Raw genomic sequence first — 12,209 nt, 5'->3', positions numbered from 1 at the left:
TTACTAATAGAAATTCTTTCATCTTCTACCTTTAGTTTGATTTCATATCTTGATCATGGAGATTTGTAATTGTTGAAGGAGAAATTGTCTTGAAACTAATCGTTCTTGAAGGTTTGGTAAAGATTTTTATGAAGCTTTCAATATTGAGGTTATTTTCACTGGTAGTGACAAATTCCTGTGAAAAGAGTGAGGTTCTTCTATCCAGGTGACTTTGGTAGTGATTGTGTGGAAGGATATGGAGAAAGTGGAGTTCTTCTCAAATATTCAAACACTTCATCGCTAGATAAATTAGTGGGATCAAAGGGTGATTGCCACACACGAAGACTGTGAGCAGATTGGTGAAGCTGGAAGCTTCAAGAAGCAAGAATCGAGTAAAGATTTTGTAGAAGAGTTTGACATTAAGTTGTATACAATTCAAGATCCATATACTTTTGCAATATTTTTCAAAATAAAAAGGAACAAAACAAGTTCCAACGAGAAACCATTGAAGAGTAGAGTAGGCAAAGCAAGGACGATCTCTAAACCACTAAACATTTCAGTGTACTATCTCTCTCTCTCTCTCTCTCTCACACTCTCACTCTCACTCTCACTCCCGTATTTTAATTTTCAGGATATTGCATGCTTAGGTTATCAATTCTTAGCTGAATTTATCATTCAATTTAGTTGGTACCAATTTATTACGCAAGGTTAGGTTTTGTTAGAATTGGTACCTAATTGAGCTTTAGTCGTGATTAAATTCTGGAAAACTAGTGTTGGCAGAATCCGATCATAATTGAAATATTGTACATGACACATTTTGTGTAATATACAATCATTCAATTAATCATTGTTGAACAATATGTGAGTTTTGTGAATTGTGTATTTGTCAATGTGGTTGAATTACAAATAAAAGCATAAGTCTCTATTTTCGCTTTAAGACTTCCGCGCATAATTTTGAAAACCCTATGATATTCTATTTTTGGAAAATCAATTGAATTTTTAATAAGGGCCTATTCACCCCTCTCTTCTAGATCGTTTATCTGCTCCATATTCTCACCTAACAATTGGCCTCATAGCTAGTCTTTTGATCAAGTCTAAATGACTCAAAAGTTTGAGAATATGGCTAACGATGACGATCCAAAAAGAGTGTGTAGTGAGCATATGTTTTTAAAGGCGAGAATCGTGCTTATTGGAAAGATAGCATGTATGTAAATTTACTATGAGTTGATAAAAATCTATGGACATCCTTCACCGAAGGGCCATTTATCCCTAAGGGCAACGATGTTATTGTTAAACACCCAAAGGATTTGTCAGATGATGAAAACCAAAAAGGCTTCATATGATCTGAAAACAAGGAACATACTTATCTTTGATTTATGCATGAAAGTATTCTACTAAATTTTACAACATAAGTATGCTAAAGGTATATGGGATGCCATCCAAACCCTTTATGTGGGATGAAAGTATTCGACAGAATTTTCATCGAGAGGGAATAAAAAACAGGAGTAGTGTGTGGGCAATTGCATGTCATGCCATTTTGGATGTGAAGAAACACGGAAGAACATGATGAGAATTATATGAGACCTAGTGAGCCAGTTTGCCATATTCTCCAAAGACGAAAGGATTATGAGCAAGCGAAGAAGTTAACAGTACAAGTGATAAAGACTGAAGTGAGAGTTAGGAATATCGAGTGGAAGCCACCTCTAGATAATATGGTGAAGCTTAATACAGATGGGGCAAAAGAAGGATAACAATGCTACAGGGTGTGGTGGAGTTATTCGTGATGTGGGGGGAAATGGATTAGTGACTTCTCCAAATATTTGGGAAATTATAGTGTCGTAGTGGCGAATGTTGGGGAGTTTGTGAAAGTCTAAAGCTTAATAAAAGCTTAGGTTTGAGAAAAGTGGAAGTCAACATGGATTCTGAGATTGTGGTGAGAGCTATTGGTGGTGATGGGTTAGTAATGCTAGTTGTTTGGTTTTGATCAAAGAAATTAAGAAGCAGATAGAAGATCACGAGTTTGTCCAAGTGGTACATACGCTTAAAGAAACAAATTTGTGCGTTGACGCCCTTGCTACTATGGGGTGCTTTAATAAGTCTTCCCAAGTTTTTAGAGGTCTTCTAATAAATTTAGCTGATTTTTAAATTCTTTTATTATTTAATTTAGGCTTTCATTTTAAACAAATAAATAATTAAATAAATTACCGATTATTAGCTCATACACAGAATGAATTTCACAAAATTAAATCTTGCCACTAGAGAATTAAAAAAACATACTAATTTAAGTCATTTACTCATTTTTGTATTTCTTTCTATCTATGTCAATTTGATTTACCCGAGGACGATTTTGTAGTACGGTCACAATGATGAGTGCTCCTAAAGTTTTCAAAGATAATGAGTAACCACAATTTTATTGCTCTGCTTGCTTTATACCAACTTCAATTTTTGAACCATAGTCTTTTGTACAGTTTGCCACGACGGAAATATTCAATCCATGATGTTTGCACAATATTGTCATGACATGGACATTCACTATTCCTTTTCTAGATTTTCTATATAATAGTCCACAAGAGGATGTTTCCACCAAAGGTTGTACCAATGTGAAGGGATGCAGGAAAACTAAATATCTTTGTTTGTTTCTAATTGTCTCATTTGATATTGTTGCAAATTAAAGTAGCTAATAGCTATGTAATGTTTGTTAGCCCAAATATAAAAAAGAAACCAATCTAAGATATTGAGATTGAAAACTTTTTGCCACATAATTATTAACATTAGTATAATGTTGATCTGTCACCATGTTTTCAAGCAACTTTGTCTGGTTTCCTGGCTTTGTTTTTATCAGTGGTGCCAACAAATTGGTCCTTTTTACCATACTTTGCTGCAGATTTCCCTTAAAGTATTGAAAAATCATGCAATGCATGCCATTGGTGCTTTTTCTAGAATGTTATTTTATAACATATAAAACTCATTTTTTAGTATGTTAATACTATTTATTAATCTATTTTTTATTAATTTTTTATATTATTAATAAATGATTTTTTTATTAGTTAAGTGATACTTTTTCTAAAGTAATTCAAAATTTCATTTTTCATACACATTAACTAGATTTCTTAATTACTCAATCAATATGGCACACTGAATGAACATTTCACCATCCCATTAAATGTTTCTTTGAAAGAAGAGCTTCCACATTAATGTGACATTATGTAACATCTATCTAAAAGACACTTCATCCCTCTCAAATAATTAACTCATTGAAATACTTCACACATATGACATATATATATATATATATATATATATATATATATATATATATATATATATATATATATATATATATATATATATATATATATATATATATATATATATATATATAGGAGGGTTATATTGACTCCAAGAGTAAGTTATAATAATTTACTCCACATCTTGACCATTAATTCTTTTCAATCTAATGGTTAAAAATAATAAGTCATTAAATGTGGAAAGAGAAAACTATTCCTTATTATTTTTAACCATTAGATTGAAAAAAATTAATGGTTAAGATGTGGAGTAAGTTATTATAACTTACTCTTGGAGTCAATATAATCCTCCTTATATATATATATATATATATATATCAAATGAGAACTTTTGTTATCATGAGAACTGAGAACTTTTAATAACATAAAATCAATGCTCAAATATGCATTTATTTATGTGATATGTATTTAAACCAGATTCTATCTATTAATTATTGTCTCTTAAAATTTAAGTGAAATCTGAGGCGTTGATTTTAAATCGTAGAGTTATTATTAGAAGTTCTTAGTTCTCATAACAACCAAAGTTCTCATTTGATACATCCCATATATATATATATATATATATATATATATATATATATATATATATATATATATATATATATATATATATATATATATATATATATATATATATATATATATATATATATATATATATATATAATGGAAAATTACTCCCTCCAATCTCAATTATAAAAAAAATGACTACTTTAACACTAATTAAGAAAGTTAAGTTAATTATAATTAATTTTTAATTCAAATACAATCAAAATAATATTCACTTTAATATCCTTAATTATATTTATTTGATAAATTAATTACCAACATTTAATGCTCTTGAGCTAAATTAGGGGTATACTAGTAAATACAAGTATATATTAATTTGAAGGAGGATATTTACTTTCTAAAAAATATATTTTTTAACTTTTGTTTATATTTTAAAAGAAAAAAATTGCTTTAATAATTATAAAGATAATTTAATAAAAACACTATTATCCCATTTTTGTAATTTATGTTAAATGCTCCAACATATTCTATATTATAGGTAGAGAGGGAGTATCAATCAATTTGCCAAGAATAATTATGTGGACCTATAGTCACAAAATTTTGTCTAGTAAATTAGTCTATTCACTACCTCATCTCATATTAAAATTGATTATGGAACATGAATTTTAAACTCACAGTTGTCCAAATCTGAAAACTCAGTTTTCATACTATAGTTTTTGGGGCTGCTAACAAATTCTTCAAAATCTCAGTGAAGCTGTATAAGCGCGTTTGACCTTGTAAAATTCACTTCCATTCAATTCAACTTTCTTCTTGAGAATCTCTAGTTGACACCATTCATTTATACACATCTTCACCAAACACAACACAAGAACAAAAACACAAACATAATCCAAATCAAACTGTCTTCACCATCAATGGGTGACATAGTGAAACAAATATTAACAAAACCGATCCAGTTAGCAGACCAAGTAACAAAAGCCGCAGATGAAGCAAGTTCCTTCAAGCAAGAATGCGGAGAGCTCAAATCCAAAACGGAGAAGCTCGCCGGTCTTCTCCGGCAAGCCGCCAGAGCGAGCTCCGATCTATACGAACGTCCTACTAAACGGATCATCGAAGAAACCGAACAGGTACTCGACAAAGCACTTTCCTTAGTCCTAAAATGTCGTGCCAATGGTATCATGAAACGTGTCTTCACCATCATCCCTGCCGCAGCCTTCCGTAAAACATCCTCCCATTTAGAAAACTCCATCGGCGATGTTTCATGGCTGCTTCGTGTCTCCGCCCCTGCAGACGACCGTGGTGGCGAGTATCTCGGACTTCCTCCGATCGCGGCCAATGAACCTATTCTATGCTTCATTTGGGAGCAGATCGCTATACTTTACACCGGTTCACAGGAAGATCGCTCCGACGCGGCGGCTTCGCTTGTCTCGCTGGCGCGTGGGAGTGATCGTTATGGGAAGCTTATAATTGAGGAAGGTGGGGTGGGGCCACTTTTGAAGCTGATCAAGGAAGGGAAGATTGATGGACAAGAGAATGCTGCTAGAGCTATTGGGCTTCTTGGTCGTGATGCGGAATGCGTGGAACATATGATTCATGCGGGTGTTTGTTCGGTTTTTGCGAAGATTCTTAAAGAAGGTCCTATGAAAGTTCAAGGTGTTGTTGCTTGGGCTGTTTCTGAGCTTGTTGCTAATTATCCTAAGTGTCAGGATCTTTTTGCTCAGCATAATATTATAAGGTTGCTTGTTGGTCATCTTGCTTTTGAAACAGTTGAAGAACATAGTAAGTATGCTGTTGTTAGCATGAAAGCGACTTCGATTCACGCTGCTGCTGTTGTTATGGCGAATAGTAATAATAATAATAATTCTGGTTCTAATCTTAATCCAAAGAAGGGGAATGAAAATGGAGATGATGGTGTTGGTGGCGGAAACGGAAACAACAAACTAGGTCGCGTGTCGCATCATCCGTTGGGCGAAAGACCTAGAAATCTGCATAGAGTGATCACAAGTACTATGGCGAAACATGCTGCTTCCAAGCCTAGTCAAGGAGATGAAGCAAATCAAAATCAGAACTTTTTGTCCAATTCTAATCCTCCTAATGGCAATGGACTTGGTAATGGTAATGGTAATGGTAATGGTGGTGGTGGTAAGCAAGGAAATCATAATAATCATCAGAGAAATTATTCGCATTCGGGAATTAACATGAAGGGGAGGGAATTTGAAGACGCGGAGACTAAGGCAAGTATGAAGGAAATGGCTGCAAGAGCTCTTTGGCATTTGGCTAAGGATAATGTGATGATTTGTCGCAGCATAACAGAATCAAGGGCTTTGTTGTGTTTTGCTGTTTTACTTGAGAAAGGACCGGAGGCTGTGCAGTACAATTCAGCGATGGCGTTGATGGAGATTACTGCGGTTGCTGAGAAAGATGCTGAATTGAGGAAATCTGCATTTAAGCCTAATTCTCCTGCCTGCAAAGCAGTTGTTGATCAAGTGCTTAAGATAATCGAGAAACCTGATTCGGATCTCCTCATTCCTTGCGTCAAGGCGATTGGGAATTTGGCAAGGACATTCAAGGCCACCGAGACAAGAATGATTGGTCCATTGGTGAAACTTCTTGATGAAGGGGAGGCAGAGGTTTCCAGAGAGGCGGCAATCGCGCTCAGGAAATTTGCGGGAAGTGAAAACTACCTTCATGTTGATCACTCCAAGGCAATTATTAGCGCAGGTGGCGCAAAACATTTGATTCAGCTTGTTTATTTCGGAGAACATCAGGTTCCAGCATTGGTTCTGCTCTCCTACATTGCATTGCACGTGCCGGATAGCGAAGAACTCGCTCTTGCTGAGGTTCTTGGAGTGCTTGAATGGGCATCCAAGCAATCTTTCATGCAACATGAGGAAACCCTTGAGGCATTGTTGCAAGAAGCCAAAAGTAGGTTGGAGCTTTATCAATCTAGAGGTTCAAGAGGATTTCATCATAAATTGCATCAGTAGGAAAAATAGTACATTGTCACCATCTTTGTAAATGTAAAGGTTTTTCAGTCATTTCCAATTCTTATCTGATCTACTCTCTGGTCCTATATATAAGAAAAATTTTATTTTATAGATTCGTTGAATATGTAATGTATTTGGTCTATATATTGTCCAGCTGCATTAATCATTCAAAATATCTAAAAAATAAAGTTTTTCTTATAAATAGGATCCTAGCAGATATCATTTTTCTGCGTGTGTATACAATCAATTTGGCTGCTCTAAAGTGAGAAATTTTGTTGTTATTTCAACAAACTCATGATTTGTTAAGATGTAAATGTAAAATTCACATGTGATGTATTAATCAATGGTTGATAAAACTCACTTTACACTTTAAAGTGAGTTGTTCACTTTGCTGTCTACAATTATTTACCAACTCTTATGCGTTGGACCAAATAGAAAAATTCTAAAAGAATACCTTTGAATGATTCTTAAGCTTTTGTTGCATGGATAGAAAGCAAGGAATATATGCACACAAAAAAGTGAAGTTGACCTGAGGTTTGGCGATGGATTGTGGTCCAAACATTCAACTGCAGGAACAGGACGTGTTCAAAACTAACCCACGTCAAGTTTACTTTCTATATACGATTCCATCATTGCATAATAAAATATAGAGTATCTGCAAATTGTTGTTAGTTAACAATAACTTAATTTCTAACAACAATTTTCTACTGTAACAAAACCACCCCTGAATTGATTATTAATAATTAGGTAATATTGGGGTTGTATACATTTTGAACTGATTATTTAGAAGAAGCAAGATTGAGAAAATTCTACGTGTTGTGTTGGAAGAGAAGATACATTTTTTGACTCACCCATCTATCCAAATTTACACTTTCCAAGCTTTCCGCGTACGCGCAGTCCAAACGGGCTATATCATTCTTGTGATAGGTTGGGCTTATATTCATTCTTGCACCCCACATATGTTTAGCGGAGTACAATGAAAAAAAGTTATCAAATACGTTTTTTTTCTTCCAAGAGAATTTGTTGGTATGCTCTCCGGTTTGTAACATGTTTTAGATAACTTTGTCGAATGTTATATTATCATTTCTATTTTGTGTACCGATTACTTACCATTAAGTATTCCGATATGATTTTTTTTAAAAACTTTTTTTATGTTGTTCAGTCATATGGAAATCTCTTTACAAATATGCGACAAAAATCAGAAATATGCAGATACTACTAATACATTCTCGATTATACAAAGATTTGATACACGAGAAGAGGTGATAAAATGAATTAAGGAGGTTGAAATCAGAAATAAAATAATTGTTATCAACACTCGTTCAAAGACTGAAACAATGTAATCATCATTTCTTCAGATACGAAACAGACAAGAGAGGGAGAGACAAAAAAATATTATTTGATCGTGATAAAGGTGAGAAATACAGGGAAATAGATAGTGGAACATAAAGTGCCACTAAGAAATACGGTTGTCCATTCAAAATCAGTTCAACACCGTCGAAAGATGGTTTTAGATAGAAGTTTGGTATAAAATATGGACTTCATCGTTAACAATAAAGATAACAAAGTAGGGAAGAGAGGAAGAGACTAGGTTTTCAATAATATGAATAACAAAACTTATGTAAATAAGGGTTACAAAGAGAATATATAATAAGACATAAATATACTAAACTACATGTAGCTCAACTATAAGTAAGGTCCATTACATATTATCTAACGTCTCCCCTTAAACTCACAATGCAATAATATGAAGTATTGAGAGTTTGCCAAAAACAAAAAATAAAAACATGTTCAATAATAAACAATATAAATATAAAACTCGAACACTCCCTTTAAAGTTAAAGTTTGTTAAATTTTAAGCTCGTTACAAATTAACCTAAAAGTAAGTGATAAATCCAACTTAACTAATATCATAACCACCGGAAACAACAACCAATAAGAAGAACCATCATAGAGAGGAGCAACAACCAAAGAGAGAAGAAGTCGTTGAATAAGTTGAATGGAGAAATCAATTGAGAAAAGATGAGCATCCAAATAGGGAACAAATCAAACCAACAAATCAAAATGAATCAAATCAATTTGAATTAAACTAAATTAAACCAAATCTGATCAAACTAAACCAATCTAGTCTAATCATATCCAAATCAAATCGAACACAATCAATCCAAATCAATCCATATCAATTTGAACCAAATTAATTTAAATCAATCATAGTGAAACTCAAATTTTGGCAATTACAATACAGATGTCAAGACAGAAGTCTTAACACAAAACACAATGTCAGGACATATGTTATAACATTACCTGCTGGTAGATAACACTTTTACCAAAATAGAAACTCTGCAGAATTAAATTGCAGAAGATAAAAGAATACAACAAATTGTTAACCCAGTTCAGTGCAACGTCACCTACTCTGGGGGCTGTCAAGCCAGGAAGGAAATCCACTACGATATTATTAGTTCAAAGCTCCTAATTTACAACTTCTCGCATAATCACTACCTTGTGCGACTTCTACCAAGAACCCTCTAGATATGATATCCCCCTCGCACTTCCTACAACCAATCGCCTCAGTGATAAAAAACCAACAACAATCCCAGTGACTAAAACAAAAAAAACCAAACAGAATATTACACTTCCAATAAACAATACTTGGTCTTGCTTAAAATCTTCAACCAAGAACAATACTCAACTCTTTGCTTAAAAGCTCATAAGTGATAACAATCGGTCTACATGTATCAGAAGATACATGAGTGACATACAAAGAAAAACACAAAAACCTTAAAATACTCCTGAAACCCTAAACCCTTATTTTGCACCCACTATTTCTTGTTGTGAATGTTTTCTATTTTAGATTTAGTAAGTCTTATTTATAAACTCTTGTAGTATGGACTTGGACTCTTGAATCAAATTCAATCTTCTCATTTTTCAATCAGCTGAAAGATCTTCACAAAAAATAGGACCAAATCAAATCTAATCAAATCAAAGTTTCCTAAAAAGTCTCCAAGATTCTTTTTATTAAACCAAATCAAATTTGCATTGTCCCTAAAATATCTTTGATTGGTTGTGCATGTATGAGCACTAGAATCTTCCAAAATCTCATATTTTTCAATCAAATCTTCAAGGAAATAAACCAGCTAAACTGTTAAGATGTTCTAGTATAGCATGCCACAACATTTGGCAGAACATTTTTCAAAACACATGACAGCAAAACCTGTCATGACAGTTGGTCAAGATGTTACAACATTTTGTTCAACATCAGATAAGAACCATATTTTAGCAAAATTTATGGCAACCATAAAACCATGGATCTAACAATCTCCCTGTTTGGCAAATTTTGGCTAAAACAGCCAAAGCACAATTAAGTCTTGGAGATATGAATAAAACCACAACCAAAAAACACAAGCTACATGAAAACATGTAATTTTTGTACAAACTGCAAACATAAAAATATATCAGAGATACACAATAGTTACAGAGAGACCCTTTCTTCAAAGCTCTCCAAAAGTTAGATGTTTAAACATGTGGTCTGACATCACATCAATACATCTCCAACAACTTTTACAATCATATAGGTCCATTACTCCCACGATCATACATAACCATTTCTGATCCCCCTCAAAGGGAAAACCCAAATCACCAAAAAATCTAATTCACCAAATATGAACTACCCAAGTTCACACATCAGAGGCACATGCTGCAGAAGATAATAAAAGCCTCACATCAGGTAAGACATCATGCACACAAATCCTCCAGTCTCTAGTAGCAGCAACAGGCATGCTATCATGCCCCCTAAATAGTTGCATCCAACAAGCAACCATAATAACTACTTTCCCCTTATCAGTAAGACAGTCCTATCAGCATGCTAAACAACATGTCAAGACATGTGTCATAACATCAGGACAAACAAAAACACAATAACACTTTACTCCCCCTTTTTAGACAAATTTTGACAATAAAAATAGAGTAAATGTAAACAATGGAAGCACACACATTGCACATAAGCTATAAGCACAAATGGAAACACAAAATCTCATATGGAAACCCAATCTGATGGAAGCAAACAAATTGATCATTTTTAGGTGGTCTTCCACCTCTTGCCCTGTCAAAGACCCTTATGCACTCATTGTTGTTGTCTTGCATAGATATTTTGTTCCATCCTTTAATAATAGCAATTAGTATAGGCTTCGCAAGCCTTAGAGAATATAAGAAAGATGTAGTAACAGTTGCATCCCTCCATATTTGTAACTGCTATAACTCATCAATAGTGCAAGTTCCATTCCCACTGCTTATATTCTCAATATGATTTGCTTTAAACATAACAGTGAGTTGTTCCTTGTTATCCATATGCACCAGAGTAACAACCTTTCCTTCAACAAAATTCTTGATTAGTTGTCGATAACTATCAAGATTCTTGTTCCAACCATGTTGAATGAGATATCTGATAACATTCAGATCAATACAATGTAATGTCAATACATCATGTTTGACATTAAAATCCTTCAGCATTTGTTTCATTCTTGTCACTTTAGAGAAACTTCCTCTGGTTTCCCTAAGCTTAGCTTCAACATTACACCAAGAAGCACATACTTGCTTCTTATTGATCCTGAAAAACAAAGTGTTCCTCAAGACAAAATATCCATCAACATTTGATACTTTCTCATTGAATTCAGTGATGTCCCCTTCATTAGGATATTTTATAATTAATTCCTTGGATTGTTTTATTTGTTCTTTAGTAGAGAAACCTCTGCTGGATTTAGAACTTACTAATTAAGTACTTATGAATTCACAAATTTCCTCCCTCACTACTTCTTCAGTATGTACACAAGATGTTCCAACATTGTCTTTGAGATTCATCTTCTCTTTAGTAATAGAATCATCAATCACTACACTAATGAGTTCCATTGTAACTTTAGTTCTAGAGTGAAATATTTTATAAGCTTTGTTGTGTGAAGAGTAACCCAAAAATTTCCCTTCATCTTTTATGGAATCTTTATCAGTCAAGATGTAGCATCTACTTCCAAAGATATGAAAATAGTTTACTAATGGCTTCCTTCCTTTCTAAAACTCAAAGAGAGTGGTTGAAGTACTTCCTCTCAAGGTAACCCTGTTATGAATATAGCATGCAGTATTCATAGCTTCAAGCCAAAACTCCAATGGCAATTGCTTAGTATGAAGCATGACTCTAGCTGATTCTTGTATAGCTCTAGTCTTTTGCTCAACAATTCCATCTTGCTGAGAAGAGCTTCCATGACTAATACCTTTAGAATCACATAATTCAGAAAATTTTGCATCCTTAAACTCTTTGTCATGGTCACTTCTAACTTTGACAATCACGCTATATTTCTCCTCTTTGAGACTTTGACACAAATCTTTGAAGACTTTAAAGGTGTATGATTTTTCTTTAAGAAATTTCATCCATGTATACCCA

At 33.6% G+C, this 12,209-nt stretch overlaps 1 protein-coding gene across 1 annotated transcript; it reads left to right on the top strand.

Moving 5' to 3' along the window:
• The first annotated feature begins 4,362 nt into the window (after positions 1-4,362).
• On the top strand, positions 4,363-7,182 carry LOC131652026 (uncharacterized). Its single transcript, XM_058921791.1, has one exon. It carries the CDS (start codon positions 4,709-4,711, stop codon positions 6,779-6,781), a length of 2,073 nt encoding a protein of 690 aa, XP_058777774.1. The 5' UTR covers positions 4,363-4,708; the 3' UTR covers positions 6,782-7,182.
• Positions 7,183-12,209: the final 5,027 nt, after the last annotated feature.

Source organism: Vicia villosa, linkage group LG2 (genome assembly GCF_029867415.1).
Source record: "Vicia villosa cultivar HV-30 ecotype Madison, WI linkage group LG2, Vvil1.0, whole genome shotgun sequence".
Lineage (NCBI taxonomy): Eukaryota > Viridiplantae > Streptophyta > Magnoliopsida > Fabales > Fabaceae > Vicia > Vicia villosa.
Note: the sequence above shows the minus strand (reverse complement) of the source record. Positions and strands in the feature narration are given on the sequence as shown.

Excerpts from the sequence above, each read along its gene's own strand:
- LOC131652026 (XM_058921791.1), top strand. The coding sequence starts at position 4,709 with ATGGGTGACATAGTGAAACAAATATTAACAAAACCGATCCAGTTAGCA.